At 40.1% G+C, this 22,935-nt stretch overlaps 1 protein-coding gene across 1 annotated transcript in view; it reads right to left on the bottom strand.

Annotated features, from left to right (window-relative positions):
- The window catches only part of LOC140727240 (sentrin-specific protease 2-like), a 90,948-nt gene that overhangs the window by 27,064 nt on the left and 40,949 nt on the right, over window positions 1-22,935 (bottom strand). The window contains exons 8-12 of the mRNA XM_073044504.1: window positions 21,711-21,826; window positions 15,974-16,074; window positions 11,253-11,310; window positions 6,432-6,513; window positions 4,517-4,681 (exon numbers count right to left, since the gene is read on the bottom strand). Coding sequence (XP_072900605.1) covers window positions 4,517-4,681; window positions 6,432-6,513; window positions 11,253-11,310; window positions 15,974-16,074; window positions 21,711-21,826 — 522 coding nt within the window. The remainder of the gene's footprint in view (window positions 1-4,516; window positions 4,682-6,431; window positions 6,514-11,252; window positions 11,311-15,973; window positions 16,075-21,710; window positions 21,827-22,935) is intronic.

Genomic DNA, 22,935 nt, shown 5'->3' with positions numbered 1-22,935 from the left:
CATAAAAAAAAGCAGTCACTGCATTGTCGCCATTCTGATCACTGATTTTAAAAGGTGTGTGGTGAACTACATATACCTGTCTGGACACGCCCCTCCCCCCTGCTGACTGCTCCTGTGGCTCCTCCCACTGACCACGGCTCCTCCCACGGACCCCGGTATAAAGGCGATTGGAGACTCAGCCCCGGTCTCAGTCTCCAGGATGTAGTGTGGTGGTCAATTGCTGCTTGTTCTTTCTTCCAGCCAATAAAAGCCTATATCTCGCCTCATGTCTCCGAGAGTTATTGATGGTGCATCAAGGTGCTCGCTGATGCTGCAATGGATATGAGAGAGGCAGAGGAGGGAGCACACTTATATGTGTGTGATCCTCCTTCTACAAGTCCACGATGCACAGTCAATGAAAAGTGCAGAATGATCAAAAGGGCAGACATTACAGCTCTCATCTGATCTGTATGAAAAGCTGGGAACAGTGAAGAACCACCAGTGATGCTGTTTCCATTATCCCAAGTGTTATAAACAGACTGGCTGATATTATATAATACAAGGAATCAGCATCCAGCATAGGCACTATAACCGACATCACATTGTTGATCTCAGCCAACGTGCTTCAAATATTATGCAAGTGTTCAATGCTGATCACAGGTTGCACCAATCCCCAGTTCATGATAGTGTGGAACAGAAGTACGGAGCAAACTCAAATGGGCCAAATGGCCTAATTTTACTCCTGGACATCATTATGGGCAACTGATAGCAAGAAGTCATCAAATACACTAAGCTGAGACAATTTCTTAATAGGTAAAATTTCATCCAAAAATGATTAAGAGCTCTGTTAAATACAGGTAAGAAGTTACTAAGTACAGTACTATGCAAAAGTCTTAGGCACATCTACATAGCTAGGGTGCCCAAGACTTTTGCACAGTTCTGTAGTCATTTTATGTATTACACTGTACTGCTATTGCAAAACAACAAATTTCACAACATACATCGGTGATGGTAATTCTGATTCTGACATACTTTCAGGCTTTTGTATCACTTGCCTGATGGGAGAAAGCAGAAGAGAGAAAGTCCAAGGTGAGTGAGGTCTATAATTACGCTGGATGCTTTACCAAGGAAGTGAGAAGTTTAGGCAGAGTCCATGGAGCGGAACCTGGTTCTGGGATGTGCTGAGTTATGTCCACAACTCTTTGCAGAGTAGTTGCCATACCAAGAGGTGATACATCCAGGTAAGCTGCTTTCTATAGTGTATCAATACAAATTAGTGAGATTAAAAAGAGGACATGCCAAATTTCTTTAGCTTCCTGAGGAAATACAGATGCTGATGAGCTATCTTGGCTGTGGTGCATGTGATTGGACAAGGAGAAGCAGTGGTAATGTTCACTTCTAAGAACTTGAAGCGTTCAACCCTCTTGACCTCATTAGCACTGATGTAAACAGGAACATTTGCACCACCTCCCTTTCCTAAAACTAATGGCCAGGTTTTTGTTTTGTTGACATACACTAGACTCTCCATTTCCTTCCCGTACTCTAACACATTATTTGAGGTGTGGCCCACCACCGTGGTATCATATGCAACTTGTAGATGGAGTTGCAGCAGAATCTGAGCACACTGTCTTTGGTGTATAGGAAGTAGAGTTGGGGGATGTTAATGCAGCCTTGTGATGCAGCAGTGTCAAGAATAATCATGGTGAAAAGTGCTGCTGTCTATCCTTACTGTTTGTCAGGAAATCAAGGGATTTCCATGTGGTTCCAGTTTTTGAGGTTGTTTAACTGAATCCTCAAATCCCTAACTCCTTCAGTGACAGATGTACATTTCCTCCCTCTGTTCTACCCGGCAAATTTATCATTATACTTCTTCCATCCAACAACTTCTATCCAATCTACTGACCAGTGTTCTGCTGTAGCTGGTTGATCCATAGAACCCAATTTTGCATTTTTTCCCCATTCAGATTATCTACCGATCCTGAGAATAAGGCTTCAACAATGACCAAGGCAGACATGAAGGCTTACATTCCTGCAGGCTTATAAGTATTACCCAGTCCTTCAAGTTTCAGAATAATTTGCTTTCACTCCATTTCAGTGGTCTGGGGTGACCAAGGCATGTTATACAGGATCTGCAGACACCATCACGTGGGGCTGGACAGGATGGGTGGGTTTTTCACTTTCATTTGGCCTTTGTTCCCAAGAAGACTCAAAAAGTGCTTGATCTCTTCCCAGAGGCTCCTTTTAATTCCCATCATTCAATGTGGATGCTACACCCCCTCCCACACCAGTGAGACCTTAAGAACATCCTTGAAGTGTCATCTTGTCAGAATTTGATTGCTCATCATGGTTGACTGTGCTGAATTTGAGCCCTGATGCTGGAGTACTGGTCACCAACAGGCCCAGTCTGTATTTCTGTCTCTGACAAGTTCTCCTCTGCTTGCAGCACTATATAGACTGGGCCTTTGGGTTGTAGGCAACCTTGACAATGCAGAAGGTCCTTGCTATCACTTAGTTGCAGAATATCACTGCCCTGTCCTTCCAACAACACCATTACCCATTGTTATCCAACATGGTACCTAGCTCCTGTCCACATAATCATTATTAATAAGTGGCTTAACTGAATCAACATGTTCCCTCCACAGCAATATACCTTCACTAATGATCCCATGATTGCACTTATAGCGACAGAATCAAACCTACTCTGCCCTTCAGTTCACTCACTCTGTACTATGTGAGCTCTATCCTATCTGAATGAAGCTTCACTTTCTGTAAATCTCTTGTCTATTCCAGCCAACCACCCAATTTAAAACTGTAATCAGAAAACACTGGAGGAACTTAGCGGGTCTGGCAATATCTGTGGAAGGAAATGGACAGTCAACATTTCAGGTTGAAACCATTCATCTGTCCTAAAAAGCAAAGGAGAGATAGCTGATATGAAGAGGTGGGGGAAGGAATAGAAGTGTTGCTCCAGATTCCAGCAGCTGCAATCTCTGTATCTCCATAAAGTTATATTAGTCTTGTCAAAATTGTTCTCCAATACTGTGGAGTATTTTCTCTGCTCATTTATCTTTTTGCCAGAAATGAGGCAGAGAAATATGCTGTCCTTCTCTACTACTTGCTCTGCATCACAACAAACCCTGCCCAATTTTTTTTTAAAGTTCCACTTCTAAATATCCAAATGTAGTGATTGTGTCTGATAATATGTTCTTCTACCTGTAGCAGGACGGTATTGCAAAGTTCCATTATTAATCTCCTCCTGGTTTAGTCCTGTCATGATTTGCAAGTATAATACCAGCAATATTTGCCAGCACAATCAACCACGATCGAATGGCGAAACAGAATCAATGGGCCAGATAGCACAATTCTGCTACGTCTTTCAGAAACTACTCCTACGGCTTAACTTATATGTTGTCTGCCAACCCATGGTTCTGTGACTGTATTTTCAGATAACACTTTTAACACTGAAATGTCAATTCCCTTCTTCTGTTCTCCTGGTGTCCTATCTGACTCTTTCAAAACTCACATCCTATTTATTACCAACACTGCCCAGGGAGCTTTCCCTTCATGATATTCTTGAAAACTCCTACTTTAGCCCAAAACTTACTTCCCTTCCAACAAAGGTACAAGGGTAGTAAGGCCTGCCATTTCATCTCCTGTTCCAGTGTCCAAAGCCCTTTGACAAAGCAGCAATTCACCTTTGGATTTAATATACTGTTCACTGTTCATGATCAGCGTTCCTTGACCAAATGGGAAAATCAAATGCAGATTGGGTGATAGGCTTGCTGAATACTTTCATTCAGTTCACAAGTTTAACAATGTGCTTCCTGTCAATTGCTATTGTAATTCCTTACTTCACTTGGACTCTGCTGTCACTCTGTTTTAGTGAAGGTTAACTTGGTGAACAACTTTGCAACTGCCACTTTGGTCAAACTACAGGAACATAGATTATGTTTTAGTTGGCATGAGAACAAAAGATGTAGGCTGTGCAGAGGTAACACTTGAGTATCCTTGGACATGAATGACTGAAATTTAATACACAGGTTCAGCGAGGAGTTAGAAAGGCAAAGCGTATGTTGACCTTCAGTCATGCAGCACAGAAGCAAGCCCTTCAGCCCAACCTGTCTATGTATCTATTCTGTAAGAATTTTATATGCTTCCATGAGCTCCCCTCTCAGCAAATACAGGCTGAGTTCGCCTGATATCTCCTCATATGACAAAGCTGCCATTCCAGGAATCCTTTCTTAGGTAAGGAGACCAAATCTGTACACAATATTTAAGGGGTGGTCTAGTCAGGATCTCAAATTTGATTGAATACATCTTTACTGCTGTTTCTTCTCTCAAAGTCAAATTTTAAAGCTATACGAGACATTGGTGAGAGTGTGAGAGTTCTGGTCGCCTAACCATAGGAAGGATGTCATTAAATTGGAAGGGTGCAGAAAAGATTCACAAGGATGTGCAAAGGACTGGATGACTCCATTTATAAGGAGACTAAACATTGCATTACAGAGACCTATGTTGAAACCTATATAAACCACACCTCAGTAAACTGTGTAAGATTGCCTCTCTGTTCTTTTGTTAAAATGCTCAGATTTTCCTTCAGGCTTTCAGAGGCTGGCACATCAACAGCTGCTGTGGCATTTCCCTCATCCAGGTATAATCGAGCTGCTACTTCGTGTGATAGGTCTTGTTCTATGTGCTGTTTCTGAAAGAAAGGAAAATGAATCAAAATTAGGTTGATTGTCACTGGTATTAGTCATAAAACTTATTTTATGCATTCATACAGTGTGGGCATAACAAATTACTATGAATTGCAACAATAAATAAATAGTGCAAAGGAGGAATAGTGAGATAGTGTTCATGGACCATTCAGAAATGTGATGGCAGAGAGGACATTAATGTTCCTAAGACATTAAATGTGGTCTTCAGGCTCCCGCACCTTTTCCCGATGATAGTAATGAGAGAGGACATGTCCCAGATGGTGAGTGTTCTGTATCAGAGAAAGTTCCCACCGGTGTCTGTAAAGTGTTTGTAAGTTATCCCCGTAACTGCGTTAGTTTCATCTGGGTACTCCGGTTTCCTCCTACAGTTCAAAGACGTACCGGTTGGTAGCTTAATTGGTCATTGTAAATTGTTTTATCATTTAGCTAGGATTAAATCGAGGTTTGCTGGGTGGCACATCTTGAAGGGCCAGAAGGGCCTGTTCTATGCTGCAATGTAATCTATCAATAAATAAATGTGGCGAATGCACCTGCGGCCATTTGACTGCGCTTGCTATGACCAGGAGGCATCCTCTGTTGTGCATGGGCTTTCAAGTGCATGTTTTTTGGCTCGGTGAGCTTGATTTGTTGCTCCTGCACTCTTAAGTTGTCCAGCATGTACCATTAGTAACACGTTTCAGTAAAACCGTTTAATCATACTACTCCATTGTCATTCTTGCTCCATGCAATATGGAACAGTGAGGGTCCTTAATGTGAGATACTGCCTACTTCAGGCATCACCTTTTGAAAATGCCCTCAATGACAGGGAGACGTGTGCCCATAATGGAGCTGGCTGAGTCTACAAACTTCTGAAGCCTCCTACAATCCTGTGCTATGGCTACCACTTCAAGGTTCGACATGTGCGTTCAGAGATGATCTCTGCACACCTGACATTTTATCATAAATGTCTAGATAAGGGGGACTACAGAAAACATTTTCTCATATCAGGCAAGAGGAAAGAAATTTACATGGGATAATAAAGGAGAACTTTTCATCCAGATGGTAACTTGTATCTGGAATTGGACTGCCTTAAAGAGTGGGAAAAGTTGAGTTGCTGGCAGCATTTAACAAGTGTCCCATCGAGTGCTTGAATCTCTCAGGCATAAAGGCTACGGTTCAAGGGCTGAACTAGTTGACGTGGATGAGTCAGGCTGAATGACCTGATTCCATACGGCACAATTCTATTATTCTATGGCTCTAAATCAGTCAGGGTTACTGCTCTTGTTCACGAACATACAAGTCAGGATAAAGCTTTGTCCTTGATCATTTTTATTTATTTATTTATTTAGCGATACAGTGTGGAACAGGCCCTTCTGGCCCAATGAGCCACACCACCCAGCAACTCACCTATTAAACCCTAACCCAATCACAGGACAATTTACCATGGCCAATTAACCTACTAACCAGAACATCTCTGGACTGTGGGAGGGCATACAAACAGTATCAGAACTGAAGTCTGAGCTCCAGGACACCCCAAGCTGTAATAACATCGTGCTAAAGGCTACCCTACCGTGGCACCCAACTGTGGCTTGTGTGAAACCAACTCAGTAATAAAGATTAGAGGTTAAAACAGAAAACAATGAATGTTACAGATTTTAAAAAATCCTCGCGCAAACATGTACATTCAAAAAATACTTCTTCATAGGCGCTACACTTGTGCTTCTATAACAGTCATAACTGCAACCTACACCTTACCTCTGCAAGTGCTTTTATTCCCACAGCAGGCTTTCTTCCAGTGTTTTGTGAGATTTCTGAGTGATGATCAAAAAGGCTCTGCCTATTGGACCAAGAGAATTATTAGGGTCAGTTCCAATTTTTCCATCACCTTTCATATTTCTAAAATGTAATTTGCTAGGGTGATTTGTCAATATCCCCTCCAGATGCATTTACCTAGTAATCGTTCTGAAAAATCCAGTCCTGCCATGTGCAGAAGTTCGCTGATGACACAGCCATAGTGGGGTGTGTCAGGAATGGACAGGAGGAAGAGTATAGGAAACTGATACAGGACTTTGTGATATGGTGCAACTCAAACTACCTGCGTCTCAATATCACCAAGACCAAGGAGATGGTGGTGGACTTTAGGAGATCTAGGCCTCATATGGAGCCAGTGATCATTAATGGAGAATGTGTGGAGCAGGTTAAGACCTACAAGTATCTGGGAGTGCAGTTAGACGAGAAGCTAGACTGGACTGCCAACACAGATGCCTTGTGCAGGAAGGCACAGAGTCGACTGTACTTCCTTAGAAGGTTGGCGTCATTCAATGTTTGTAGTGAGATGCTGAAGATGTTCTATAGGTCAGTTGTGGAGAGCGCCCTCTTCTTTGCGGTGGCGTGTTGGGGAGGCAGCATTAAGAAGAGGGATGCCTCACGTCTTAATAAGCTGGTAAGGAAGGCGGGCTCTGTCGTGGGCACAGAACTGGAGAGTATGACATCGGTAGCAGAGCGAAGGGCGCTGAGTAGGCTACAGTCAATCATGGAAAACCCTGAACATCCTCTACATAGCACCATCCAGAGACAGAGAAGCAGCTTCAGTGGCAGGTTGCTATCGATGCAATGCTCCTCAGACAGGATGAAGAGATTATTACTCCCCAATGCCATTCGGCTTTACAATTCAACCGCCAGGGGCAAGATATGTTAAAGTGCCGGGGTTAGGACTGAGCTTAAGTTACCATTCAATGTATTTTAGTAAACTATTTAAGAACTTTTTAAAAGCTATTTATTAATTTTTTTTGAGAGGGTGATTTTAGATACATATCATATTTATACTGAGTTAAGTATTGTATGTAATTAGTTTTGCTACAATAAGTGTATGGGACATTGGAAAAAATGTTGAATTTCCCCATGGGGATGGATAAAGTATCTATCTATCTATCTAAAGTAGCTACTAGGTCCAATTACTTTGCTATAAGATAGGATTAGATAGATTTGTCTCATATCCATTGAAACATACAGTGAAATGCATTGCTTGCATCAACAACCAACATAGTCTGAGGATGTACTGGGGACAGCCCACACGTGTCACCAAGCTTGCAGCACCAAAACAGCATTCTCAGAACTACCTTTACTAACCAATGTGTCTTTGGAATGTAGGAGGAAACTGGAGCAGCTAGATGGAACTCATGCAGTCACTGGGAGAAAGTACAAATTCCTTACAGACAGCTATGGCAATTGAACCAATTGCTGGCACTGTAAAGTCTCATGTTAGTGGCTTCACTACCTATCTACCCATAAATGTCAACCAATGGTCTGTTCTGTCCTTTAAACTAATATTCACTGCCTGTTTCTGAACTGGAAATCTGCACTGGACATCTGCTGAAAGAAAGTGAATATGGAGTCATACAAGAGAGGAACAGGCTTCCATTGGAACATTCCCGCTATAATTCTTTTTTCCCCACACCTGCGCAGACCAACCATTGCTCTGAGCAGGAAATTTTAACATGACCTGAAAACAGCAAGGCATGTTAAATGTTTTTTTTGTAATATGCATACCATGAATATGTAGAATGAAAATTGAAAAATCACTACTCACAACACAAAGAATGCTCGGTAGACAAAGCAACTGACAGGCACAATGACAAAAGTAAAATGCTTTGACTAGATGGTGTCAGCATTCAGTAGGCCAGCAGTTTATTAACAATGACCTACTGACTTCCATTCTATGTTTATTGTTATAATTTACACTAGTTTGTACTTGAAACACTGACAATGTAAATACATTGAAGCTCTAAAATGTTTCAAAGTAAAGATTGTGGTATGTTTATTATTTAGAAAATTTATGTATTATATTCATTAACTCAATTACAGGCAATTTCACAATTATATTAACATACATTTCTACATTATCTTAACATTACATAAAATAAAATTCCAGCTGCACGGCACCAAAGGCTATGTGCGTGGGAGCATTTCAGTTACTACGCAGCCATGTACCAGCGCAGATTAGAGGGAACAGTGCTCTGTAGCCTGAGTTTTTTTGCCAAAATTAACTACCCATTAACTACCCACCCCTTCCTCCAACAAGCGCATACATACTTGTGCAGTCTTACAGCTAAGAAGTCATCACCTTGGCACAGTGGTGTCAAGAAAACCTCTCCCTCAATGTCTCAAAAACAAAGGACTACAGGAGGAATGGAGACAGGCTCCCCCCTATTGACATCAATGGATCTGGGATCGAGAGGGTGAACGGCTTGAAGTTCCTCGGCATAAGCATCACTGAGGATCTCACGTGGTCTGTACATACCAGCTGCATGGTGAACAAAGCACAACAGTGCACCTTTTACCTCTGACAGTTGAAGTTTGGCATGAGTCCCCAAATCTTAAGGAGCAGCCTGACTGCATCACTGCCAGTACTTCCCTTAAGTTCAGGACTCTGCAGTGGGTGGTGCAGACAGCCCTGAACATCTGTAGATGTGAACTTCCCATTATTCAGGACATTTACAGAGACAGGTGTGTAAAAAGGGCCCGAAGGATCATTGGGGACCCAAGTCACCCCAACCACAAACTGTTCCAGCTGCTACCATCCGGGAAATGGTACCGCAGCATTAAAGCCAGGACCAACAGGCTCCAGAACAATTTCTTCCACCAGGCCGACAGACCGATTAATTCCCACTGATATAATTGTATTTCTAACCTATACTGACTGTTCTGTTGTATACCTTACTGTACATACTATTTATTACAAATTACTATAATTTACACATTGCACATTCAGACGGAGACATAACGCAAAGGTTTTTACTCCTCATGTATATGAAGGATGCAAGAAATAAAGTCAATTCAATTCAAATTCCTACCACTCACCCAAACTTTAAAGGCAATTTGCAGTGATCATTTGGTCTGCTAACTCAAGAAAATCAATCAAGCAGATTCAATCATTACTTTCAAAGAGGAATTAGTAAAGAAAGAGAAAAACTAAATGTGGAGGATCAGAGGGATTTTGGGGTCCGAGTCCATAGGACGCTCAAACAGGCTGCGCAGGTTGACTCTGTGGTTAAGAAGGCATATGGTGTATTGGCCTTGATTAATCATGGACTTGAATTTAGGAGCCGAGAGGTAATGTTGCAGCTATATAGGACCCTGATCAGACCCCACTTGGAGTACTGTGCTCAGTTCTGGTCACCTCACTACAGGAAGGATGTGGAAGCTATAGAAAGGATGCAGAGGAGATTTACAAGGATGTTGCCTGGATTGGGGAACATGCCTTATGAAACGGGGTTGAGTGAACTCGGCCTTTTCTCCTTGGAGTGACGGAAGATGAGAGGTGACTTGATAGAGGTGTATATGATGATGAGAGGCATTGACCATGTTGATAGTCAGAGGCTTTTTCCAAAGGCTGACATGGTTGCCACAAGAGGACACAGGTTTAAGGTGCTGAGGAGTAGGTACAGAGGAGATGTCAGGGGTAAGTTGTTGTTGTTTTTTTAAAAAAAACGCAGAGAGTGGTGAGTGCGTGGAATGGGCTGCCAGCAACGGTGGTGGAGGCGGATACAATAGGGTCTTTTAAGAGACTTGGATAGGTACATGGAGCTTAGAAAAACAGAGGGCTATGGGTAAGCCTAGTAATTTCTAAGGTAGGGACATGATCGGCAAAACTTTGTGGGCCAAAGGGCCTGTATTGTGCTGTAGGTTTTCTATGTTTCTAACTCTAACTTTCATTTTACTTAAGTTTATGAGTTTCTTTTACAATTAACTAAAGTTATCTGCAAGCACTCCAAATCATTCATTTTAGCTCCACTGAACATTGGAGTTCTGCTCTCCAGCTGGATTTAGATTGTTACTTACCAGATTTAAAAACTATTTTCAAATTTTTGCACTGTCTTGATTATATATAAAAATGACTATGTTGCTCATTGATGATAATATTTACTTATTGGTATCACAAAAGATGCACACACAAAATTCTGGAGGAACCCAGCAGGTCAGGCAGCATCTATGGAAATGAATGAACAATTGAAATTTTGGTCTGAGACCCATCTTCATGACTGGAAAGTGATGCACCATCAATAACTCTTGGAGACAGGAGGCAAACGATAGGCTTTTATTAGCTGCAAGAGACCACGATTAGCAGCAAGAGACCACTACACAACATCCTGGAGACTGAGGGAGGAGCAGTGCCTCCAATCGCCTTTATACAGGGGTCTGTGGGAGGAGCCACAGGAGCAGTCAGCAGAGGGGCGTGTCCAGACAGGTATATGTAGTTCACCACAGAAAGGAACGGGGATGATGCCAGAATAAAAAGGTGGTGGGGGGGGAGAAGGAGGACTAGCAAGGTGATAGGTTAAGCCAGGTGGGTGGGAAAGGTAAAGGTAAAGGATTGAAGGAGAAGGAATCTGATAGGAGAAGAAAGTGGACCATGGGAGAAAGGAAAGAAGAAAGGGCACCAGAGGAAGGTGATAGGCAGTGAGGAGAAGCGGTAAGAGGCCAAAGCAGGAAATAGAAGAGGGAAAGGGGAGAGAAGAAAAAATGTCCTTTTAGTTTTATCTGACTTATTGACAGAGATTAAATTTATTTTCTCACCTTGTGTTAATATTCCCTGATACTGATTTGGCATGAGAATCCTTCCACACAGGCAGACCTAGGCGTAATAGTAATACTGATGAATTAATACAGCATTTCTAATTTGCATTAATATTTTTTATTCAGAACTCTTAGCAAAATGAAGAAATTTGCAGATACAAATCAGAGGGAACATTATTTCTCAGATTAACAATGACAAATTATGTAAATTAAACAGCACAATTAATTGAATAGATGGAGCTGAATTTGAATTTGTACAGATGGAAAGAAATTAATGGACAGCAAAAACAGTTCATGAATGGTATTGAAATAGCTAAGAACATTCTTACAGGTTGCATCATAGTCTGGTACAGAGGAGCCAATGCACAAGATCAGAAAAAACTGCAGAGGGATGCAAACTCAACCAGTTCTTTCATGGGCAATAGCCTCCCCTGCTTCAAGGGCATCTTCAAAAGGTGATGCCTTAAAAATGCAGCATCCATCTTCAAGAACCCCCATCACCCAAGATGTGCAATCTTCTTACTACTAACAGAGAGGAGGTACAAGAGCCTGAAGACACGTACTCAACGTTTTAGGGACATCTTCCACCCCTCTGTCATCAGATTTCTGAATGAACGATGAACTAACCCATGAATATTACCTCACTATTTTTGTTCTCTGTTTGCACTACTTATTTAATTTAGTTTTACTATACACTCAGGCATGTATAGTAAAACACCACTATACTCAGAGAGCATGGATTCGTTACAACATGGTTATTTAATTCTTTATTGAAATTTTTTAAACAATGACAAAAATTCATTCTAAACAACACTTAAAACTTACAGTAAGTTTAGCAGGCACCATTACAGTAAACATTCAATCAGCAAATGAGAGCTCTTTAATACACCACACCACTCACAGCCTATCATGTATTAGTTCACGATCTGCTCCCCCGTGTGTGTAAACGTTCTTGCTCCCTCACCAATTTATTCTAATTATTCAACTTTCAGTGAGGGTAGTACATCAAAGATGTCTGGAAAAGTTATTAGCATGGATGTGACACTGCAAATGCTATGGCATTTAGAAGCTGGTGAGCGTCAGGTTGATGTTGGAGTCTCTTTGAAATTGAGTATATTGACAATCAGAAAAACTATTAAAAAATGCATACAAGATAAAAGTTTCTGCAACAAAGACCTCAAAAGTTATCATCAAAGGTGACTCGTTCAAGGAGCCATTTGCTTGAAAAAAAATGGAAAATAGACTAATATAAGGGTGGATGACCAAACACAACGAAACATGCCCTAAGCTAGCTGATAATAGTGGAAAAGGCAAGAAGCTTCTTCAATTATATTCAAGAGGAAGAAATAGATACGTTGGTAACATTCACCACCAGCAGAGGCCAGTTTGATAGAGTTAAACAGTGCAGAAAACCTCCATAGCATATGTATCTCTGGTGAAGTGACTAGTACAGACCACAAGAGCCTTAATAACAAAGAGCTGCGAGAATTAGCAGAGCAACGCATCCTGAGTGAATCTGAGGACACGGATGGAGAAGAGAAAACTCCAGCAAGAAACCTCACCACAAAGTTCCTCAGCAATAGCATCACCCCGATCACACAAATCATGGACCAGTTCATCGATAATGGCTCTGGAGGGGAACGAAGCAACAAAGCAAAGAGAGGTTTCCTGCTACCGAGAACTGCTTCATGAGAGGAAGCTCAAGAAAAAGCAGTCAAATCTTGATGTCTACTTGAAGAAGAAGCCAAAGTTAGAGGAGGACCCACAGCCTGGTCCCTCCTCTAAGATGTAACCACCACCCACTTCCCTCCGCTGATGTACAGGTTAGGCCTATTCCTGTGTTTGTTTACCAACGAATTACTGAGCATACATAAAATATCATATATCTCGGGCTTGATTTTTTTAAAAATCAGGGACACGTGTCTATTTACGTAATGTTATAATGACTCTGCATATCACAATTTACATAGCACTCTACCTCCAAGGAATGCATCCTCAGCGTTACATGAAGTCTGAATATATATATATATATATATATATATATATGTAGTAAATATATTTACTATATATACACATGCAGAGACCACTTAACACTATAGTAAATATATTTACTATGCGTCTTATTGTAATTTATAGTATTTTTTATGTATCGCACTGTACTGCTGCCACGAAACAACAAATTTCATGACATATGTCAATGATATTAAACCTGATTCTGATTCTCAGTTAAAGTGTATTACTGAGAACAATGCACCTTTAACATAAAGAGCATATATCAAAGTCTATAGAGCATTCAACTGCACAATATATTTAGGTGACTAGAAGACAGAGAATGGCTTCTCTACAATTGTTTAGTTAAAGAACACATTCAGTAACATACTCAGCTGACACCAAAGTTCTTAGTAGAGAACAGGAATTTAAGAAAAGACTCAAGAAACTAAGAAAATGGGGGCTTTCTGAGAAGTAGATAGTGAATTGAGCACATCAGGGAAACTATTAAGTGGTAGTGGATAGAATAATACAGCTGATGAGCCTTGCAAGATGTCATTATTAGTCCACAACTACTTTGTAGATTTGGAGTGCTTACTATAGGCTCTCTTTGTGATAGAATTGTGACAGAATCATATTATCTTGGGAGAAAAAAGGAAGACATTGGGATTAATGATTGGCATGATGGGGTAAAAGATTTCTTCCTGTGCCAAAAATATCTATGATAGGACAAAGAAATAAAATTATCTAAGTTAAGCAAAAAACAAAACAGGAGCTCAGTAGGTTAGGCAGCATCTATAGAAAAATGGAGAGTTAATGCATTGGGTCAAACTGCTTCATTAAAGAGTAGGGGAAGATAGCTGTTTGATTTCTAGTCTTTAAACAGAACTGACGTAGATAGGAAGAGGATCCTTGACTGATTTCCATCTGACTGATCCAGATGCTATTGGACAGAAACATGGAACCAGAACTGATAGCAAACTGGTGAAGGCAAAGGTATAGTCAATGTTTTGGGTCATGACCCTGCATCAGGACTGAGAGAGCGAGGACAGATAATATAAAGAGGTGAGAGAGAGGGTTGGTAGACAAATGATGGATCCAGCGACATAGAGGATGATGGGCAGATGGAGCCAGCTGGGTTAGGAAAAGTAGACCATGGAATAAAAACCCCAGATAGAAAGGTGTGTGGATGATGGGCAGATGGGGGAAGGGTAATGAATCTAGGTTGCCAAAGAGGGAGAGTAGGAAAGGAACACAAGGGCTGTATTATCTGAAATCAGAAAATTTATTGATGAGGTGTCATATTAGAGCAGTTCAAGCCAGTTTCATTGTGCAAAGTGCTAATTAGCGAGCATTACAGTTCAAGTGTTTTAAACCAGAGCAGCATGTGTTTAATCGAGATCAAGTACAAGGTAGGTAAATTTATTAAGCCAACATCTACCCTTCATTGGATTCCCCTGTATTACATTGTAATCCTATCCTTTGTGGTTATCAACTCCACCAGTAAATCAAATTACTTAGGGGTCACTTATGGTATATTTTGCAAAATTTGTGGAATCTGAACAATGCAGTGACAGTCACTAATATTACATTTGTCCTCATTGCCCTCGGGACTTCCCTTTTTAACTGCTGAAGGTGGGGAATTTAAGCATCTTACTTCAAAGATTATGAGTGAGCCAGGATAAACATCAGAGTATTGCATACCTAGAAGGTCCAAAGATAAATTTGTTCTTTGAGTGGTGAAAGGTGGTGGGGTTTAGAGCTTCCTTTACTCTCAATGAATTCTATTCCATAGAAGCAGCATATATGGTTTCCAGCTTTGAACAGGAATGGTGTACAGAATGTTTCGTAGAAACACAGGAAAACAGGAGTAGGAGTAGGTCATTCAATCCTTTGAATCTGCTCTGCCGTTCAACATGATGATTGTTTCTGTTTGTTCTCCAGATCCCTTAACCCCCTCAGCCCCAAGAATAACATACAACTCCTTTATGACTTGGCTTCACCTGCTTTCTGTGGTAGAGAGTTCCACAGGTTCACTACTCTTTGGGAAAAGAAATTTCTCCTCATCTCAGTCTTTAATAGCTTATCCTTCATTTGTGGACTGTGATCCTGCAGCTGGACTGCCTTGCCATCCAGAACACCCTACCTGCATGTAGCTTCTCCTGTATTATTAGAATTTTGAAGGTGTTTATAAGCTTAATTAACCTAATCTTTCTTCTTGTACTTTTTCTACTTGTTCAAAAAAGAGCCTTTACCAGGTATAACTGTCTTTAGTTATTGAGGAAGTTTTAGAGGGCTGGCATATTTTACTTTGGAAAGGTGAAGGTACAAGCAAAAGTGATCAGGGACTTGGAAATAATTTTGATTGCAGAAGGAGGAGAAGGTGATTTACTAAACTGTAACTGAGCTATGGTATGGCTTGCTTCAATGCTTCACCACTAATTTGAACCTCCAAATTATGATGGAAAGGTAAACATGAATATCAAACTCTCTGATGAAGGGTCTTTGATCTAAAACATTAACTGTTTCTGTTTTCTGACACACTACCTGCACTCACTGAGCATTTCCTGTTTTTATTTCATATTTAGCATGTTTATTTTATTCTGATCTCCAAATTAAGATCTTTGTTTATTATCTTCACCACATGTAACCATTAAGTTACTTTGAAGATCTTCCAACATAATCAAACATAAACTTCTCTCAGTAAAGGTTGCTAAAGTAGCCCCACTCACCTACTTCATCCACTCTGAGTGATAATGCTTTACTTTCAAAGCGGTCTTGTTTTTCCTTGTATCCTGTCCCTGATTGATGGCACTGGTGGGGATTGGCTGATCTGGAAACAAAGGCAATATGTGTGAAGCCTGCTGAGAAGTCTGGTGTCAAGTGAAAATAATATTGGGGAATAATTAGCAATCATCTTCTAATTAATATCCACTTTTCAAATGGAAAGCTTTATCTTAACAAAACTAAATTAAGCAAAATCGCAAGACTGCTGAGAATACTCAGGAGTTTCCCGCAATTTTGAAAAAGTTTTAGGTAGCCCCATTGCAATATGATAAATATAAATACTGAATGTTGTTAATAAATGGAGGATAATATATATGGAGGATTATAAATATATAAGGAGGAAATGAGGAGAAATATTTACATTGTTGCCAGGATCTGGAATGGTCTATTTAAAGAGATGGTGGAAGTTAGAGTCATAAATTTAAAAGGGAATAGGACCAAGTTGCAGGATTCCAGACCAAGAAAACAAAAGACTATGAGACTATAAATAAAACAACTATTTTGAAAGAACATGACCAATATCTTTTCAGGCACATGTTCTCAGTTCTGTATGTTCTTGAAGTAAAAAAAACAATAAAACTTGATGAAAACATTAATTGCTGAGAAAATAAAATAATGGGTGAATACGCATGTAATTTTCTTGTTGGACAAAGAGAGAGAGAAAAACTTTAAAGGCGAAGAAATTAGCTTTGCTATGGGTGCAGTTCATCAGTATGAACAGCAGCAAAGGGTCAGATCTAGCCTAGTAGAAACCTCACTGAAAACAACCCTGCTTTGTGGACCATGTCTTCATTAAATCTGTCCCATCTTGTTTTGATTGAGTCTCCTTATATTTATTTTAAAACTACAAAGTACATCAGATGTAATAAATGCAATTTTAGCAATTTTGTATTTTACCATCTTTTCTCGTTTATTTACTGAGGTGTGAAAAAATGTAATGCCTTAAGTAAGGGTAGGTTAGGACAGAATAGAGACACAGAATTGCACAACACTGAACACAGACCATTTGGCCCTCTAGATCCTTGTGGGCCGAAGAGCCTGTATTATGTTGTAGGTTTTCTATCTATGCTGACAATCTTCATTATTTGCCATATACATTTTCATGTATTAAGAATTTGCTGTGGTGTGTTGGTACAACTTGGAACAAAAACAACAACATTCAATAATTGTAAAATATAAAGATTTATATAAAAATTAAAAGTTGAAGTATGGATGATATCGTATCTATATGATAGAATATCATACATTATCATATCTATCTATACTAATTCCACTTACCTGCATAAATTCCATATCCCTTTATACCTTGCTCATGCAAATACCTGTCCAGATGCCTCTTAAATGGTGTTACTGTTCTTGCCTCCACTACCTTCTCTGCCAACTTGTTCCAGATACCAACTACTCTGTACGAAAACGTTACTCCTCAGATCCCCTTTAAAGCACCCTCCTGACATCTTGAACCTATGGCTTCAAGTTTTAGACACCCTTACCATGAGACTCTGGCTATCTATCCTATCAATATCTCTTAAATTTTTATCAACCTTTATTATATAAACTACAAACAAAAGACAGGCATCCAGTCACCCAAATGACTGCAGTAGTTAAACACTGATAATTTTTCATGACGTTTATCCTAACAACATTTCTGTCAGTGTACTGCCACAAAGAAATGAAAGAGTTGAGTGACCACAATAATAAAATATTCTTACCTCCTGTTTCCCTGCAGCTGGTCAGAATTTTGCTTTTACACTATAATCAACTCTTGAATAGTTTCTAAGTTGCTTAGGAGTGCAAATTCAATTCCTTGCAACCAAGTTCTTTATATGAAACTCGCACACAAGGCATTTATATATCTGAACTGACCTTCAATGTCATTTCCATTGATGAGTGAAGCTAATAACACTTAACAAGATGCAATTCTTTTCCTGTCATAGCCATTCTATATTGGGAGAGTTATACCAACAATAACATATACTTAGCTAACTTCTGGTTGTACATTGATAAAACACTTAAAAAGATAAGTAACCAGCCAGCTGAAATTTATGGATATGCTTTAATTAAAATTACAACCTTGATGAAATATAATTGATGGGTCAGTTTTTACTGAAGTTTTTATTAAAGGATGAATCAGTTTAACATCAGTCTAATCCAAGACCAATTCTACACATTTAACCTGTGTGTAAAGGACAAGGACAGTAGAACAAGCATATGCAAGGCATCAGAGGATATTTGAAATACAAGGCAACTATAGCAAATCAGGATGATAAGTCTAGATGATTTTTTTTTGCAAGAAATGGATGTCATTGGTCAAGGTTTGGTATTTATTATCCACCCCCCCAATTGCTCCTTAAGAAGTTAGCAGTCAAATATATTTGGATTTGAAGTCACACACAGGCCATACTGGCTAAAGACAGCCAAATTCCTTCCCTAAAAGACATCAATAAAACAGATGAGGCTTTAAACAGCAAAGCACAGATTACTGTTTGTTTGGTATTGAAACTAATTTTTAAATTTCAATCAACATATATTATTAGAATTTAAATTCCCCAGTTTTTTTGGTTGAATTTGAACTTGTATCCCAGAATCAATGGTCCCCAAATCTAACCGCTGGATAATTTTCTTAACTACTTTATCACACTAGTGTCAATGCCTCTTTTGTTAGATCTGTTCTGACTCATGTCAGATTGTGGTTTCTGGATTTCAGTTCGGTCCCACAGACCCTGGTGACTACCCTTGGTCTAAATACACCACTATGGAATTGGATGTTGGACTTCTTAAGCAACAGACATCATATGGTCAGGATGCATAACCATTCTTCCTCCCCCATCATCCTCAATACAAGCATCCTCCAGGGATGTGTGCTGAGCCCATCGCTGTACACTCTGCTCACACATGACTGCACAAATAAACACCCAAGTAATCATATTATCAAGTACACTGAGGACAAGACAGTGGTGGGGTTCATCACCTGAGATGGAGGTAGAAGAGTTCGTGGCCTTTTGACAGGCAAATAACCTCCTCCTCAATGTCAATAAGACAAAGGAGATGGTTATTGACTTCAGAACTCACACCCTCTTTACATCAGCAGCACAGTGGTGGAAACTGCAAACAGTTTCAAACTTCTGGGACTGCACAATTTGCTCAATCTCTCATGGCCCCAGTACACATTCTATATAATCAGGAAAGCTCACCATGCCTCTGCTTTCTGAGGAAGCTGAAGAGAGCTGGACTTTGCACATCCATGCTCACAGCGATATACAGATTTACAGTAGAGAGCAGCCTAACAAGCTGCATCACAGCATGGTATGGAAACTGCACTATGGCTGACAGAAAGGTTCTACAACAGGTAGTCAAAACTGCCTAAAGCATCACTGGCACGAGCCTACCTGCCATCAAGGACATACCCATTAACCCACTCCTCCACACCCTCTTCTACCACTACTTTGTCATTTCCTATCAGTCTCCTTACATACAGACACACCTGTGCGTAGTGTCACTTTATGAACATACAATCAATGTTTATAAGCAATCTTATGTATTTATATTTATTGTGTTCTTTATCCTGTTGTATTTATTTTTGTGCTGCACTAGAGCCAGAGTATTATTTCTTTCTCCTTTACAATTGTATACTGGAAACTACATTAAACAACCTTGAAGACTAGAGAGGATATTTTGTAAATTGAGGTGCTCTACAAAGCAAAATATCCAATCTGCATTTGGTTTAGACTATAAGACTGTAAGACATAGGTGCAGAGTTAGGACATTTGGCCCATCGAGTTTGCTCCACCAATCATGGTTGATCCTTTTTGCCCCTCCTCAGCCCCACTCCCCAGCCTTCTCCCCATAACCTTTGATGCCTTGTCCAATCAAAAATCTATCAAACTCTGCCTTAAATACACCCAATGATCTGGCTTCCACAGTTGTCTGTGGTAATAAATTCCACAAACTCACCACCCTCTGGCTAAAGAAATGGACACCCCTCTACCCTGAGGCTGTGCCCTCTTGTCCTAGACTCTCCCACCATGGGAAACATCCTTTCCAAATCAACTAACTCTGTCTAGGCCTTTCAACATTCAAAAGGTTGCAATAAGATCCCCCCCCCCCCCCCCCCCCCATCCTTCTAAATTCTAGTGAGTACAGACTCAAAGTTATCAAAAGTTCCTCGTGTGATAACCCTTTCATTCCTGGAATCATCCTTGTGAACCTCTTCTGAACCCTCTCCAAAACCAGATGAGGAACTCAAAATAGTTCACAATACTCAAGGTGAGGCCTCACCAGTGCCTTATAAAACCTCAGCACCACATCCCTGCTCTTGTATTCTAGACCTCTTGAAATAAATGCTAACATTGCATTTGTCTTCCTCATCACCAACTCAACCTGCAAGTTAACCTTCAGGGTGTTCTGCACAAGGACTCCCAAGACCCTTTGCATCTCAGATTTTTGGATTTTCTTCCCTTTAAGAAATTAGTCTACATATTTATTTCTACTACCAAAGTGCATGACCATGCATTTTCCAACATTGTATTTCATTTTCCACTCTCTTGCCCATTCTCCTAATCTAAGTCCTTCTGTAGCCTACCTGTTTCCTCAAAACTATCTGCCCCCCACCAATCTTTGTATCATCTGCAAACTTAACAACATAGCCATCTCTTTCATCATCTATGTCATTGAGATACGGCATAAAAAGAAGTGGTCCCAACACCGACCCCTGCGGAACACCACTAGTCATTCGGTTTCTCTGCTATAGAGGCTTGTCACAAGCACCAAATGCAATGCATTAAATTGGAAGAGTACAAGTGAATTGCCACTTTACATGAAAGGAGTACTTGCATCCATGGATGGTCAGGAAGGACAGCTGTTTCATTTCACTAACCAACCAGGATCTTATTCTATCCTATTCTGTCACTGCCTCAATTTAAAAATAACAAACTCTGTTTTTCAGATTCCACTGTGTATCGCCGCTCCCAGTCTTTGATCCTCAAGTCCTATAACCATCAGAAAACTTCAACCTTTCATTTCTGGACTACTGATCACTCCTAATTTTCCAACAACTTTCTCAACATTCTGCCTCTCTTTTCAAAGCAATATTTGTTATATTTGAGTTCAAATTATAATTCTTTAACCAAGCTTTTGATCACCCATCCAGTACCACTTTGTATGTTAGAAAATAAAACAGAATAGCACAGTAGATCCTTCAGCCCTCAAAGTCTGTGCCTCCATGTCAATCCAAACTAATCCTATCTGCTTGCGTATCCTTCCATTTACACCTGTTCACCTTTCAGTCTAAATTATGTTATCATGTCTGCTTCCATCACCTTTTCCAGCAACATGTTGTAAGCACCTACAACTCTGTAAAATACATGCCTTGAAAATCTCCTATAAATTCTGTCTCTCTCACTTTAAAGCTATGGCCTCTAGTATTTGACATTTTCACCTTGGGAAGACAGGACTCTTAACTATCTACCCTATCTACACTTCATAAAATTTTATTTTCTCCCACCAGAAAACCTCTCAGCCCCCGACTCTCTAGAGAGAACAACCCTGGTTGTCCTACCTTTCTTTGACGTCATACTTTGAGAAACATCATGTTTTGAATCACATTCAGTCTTGCACTGAATGCAGACACAGAATAAAAACAAGTTACTACTGGAATAGACTGAAATATAAATCTCTAGTACTAACACATGTATTGCTTTGGAAGTAGAAACTGAGGGTTGCTGTTGAGACTTCTTTTCTAATCCCGCAGCTACCAGGCGTAGCAGGAGTTTATACTTTTCCTTCTCATCCTTTTCTATGCTCTACAAAGAAAGTAGAAAACAAGATTTAAATTGTGAACATTTCTCCCAAGGCTTCCTTTCCAAAAGTTCATACAAAAGTAGTAGAGAATTGTGGCACCATTTTATACATGCAAATCAAGATTGTTAGTGCCGGACAGTTCAATCATTGGTCACATGCACATTTCCTGCATGATAGATGGATCATGAATAACCATCAAGAACAGAAACCAACAACAATTCAAAGTCAAAGTAAACTTATTGTCAAAGCACATCCATGTTACCTTGAGCTTTATTTTCTTGCAGGCATTCATAGAAAAATAAAGAAGTGCAAAAGAATTTATGAAGAACTATACATTAACAAAGACTGACAAAAACCAATGTGCGCAAGAAGACAAGTTGTGTAATTAAAAAATAAATAATACCCAGAACATCATTTGCAAACTCATGAGTTGTGGAGTCCTTGATAGAGAGTTTGTAGGCTGTGGAATCAGTTTAGAGATGTAGTGAATGAAGGAGGAAAGCGAGGGGGGTGGGGAAGGGGAGAGGAGCGGTTCAGGAGCATGATAGTTGTAGGGTAATAAATATTTCTGAACTTGGTGGTTCTTGTACCTCCTACCCAATGGTACTAGTGAGAAGACAGCATAATCTGGGTGATAGGGGTCTTTGATAATGAATGCTGCTTTCTTGTGATAGCACACCTTATAAGTGTGCTCAATGGTGGGGGGGGGGGGGGGGGGAAGGGTTTTTTCAGTGATGGATTAGGCCGTGTCCCCCACTTTCTGAAGGCTGTTCCACTCCCAGGCATTGATGTTTCATTCTAGGTTGTGATGTAGTGAGTTATGATACCCTCTATTGTGCATTTATAGAAGTTTGTCAACACTTTAGATGACATGGCAAATTTATGAAGTAAGAAAGTAGAGACACTACTGTGCCTTTTTAGGGATGGTACTTTCGTGCTGGTCCCAGGAGAGCTCCTCTGAAAGGATAACACCAAGGAATTTAAAGATACTGACCCTCTCTACCTCTGATCCCCTAACGAGGAGTGGCTCACAGATCCCCGGCTTCTTCCTCCTGTAGTTGATAATCAGCTCTTTGGTTTTACTGATATTGAATGAGATTGTTGTAGGTAC

This window comes from Hemitrygon akajei, chromosome 5 (assembly GCF_048418815.1).
Source record: "Hemitrygon akajei chromosome 5, sHemAka1.3, whole genome shotgun sequence".
NCBI lineage: Eukaryota > Metazoa > Chordata > Chondrichthyes > Myliobatiformes > Dasyatidae > Hemitrygon > Hemitrygon akajei.
This window is presented reverse-complemented; position numbering and strand designations above follow the sequence as displayed.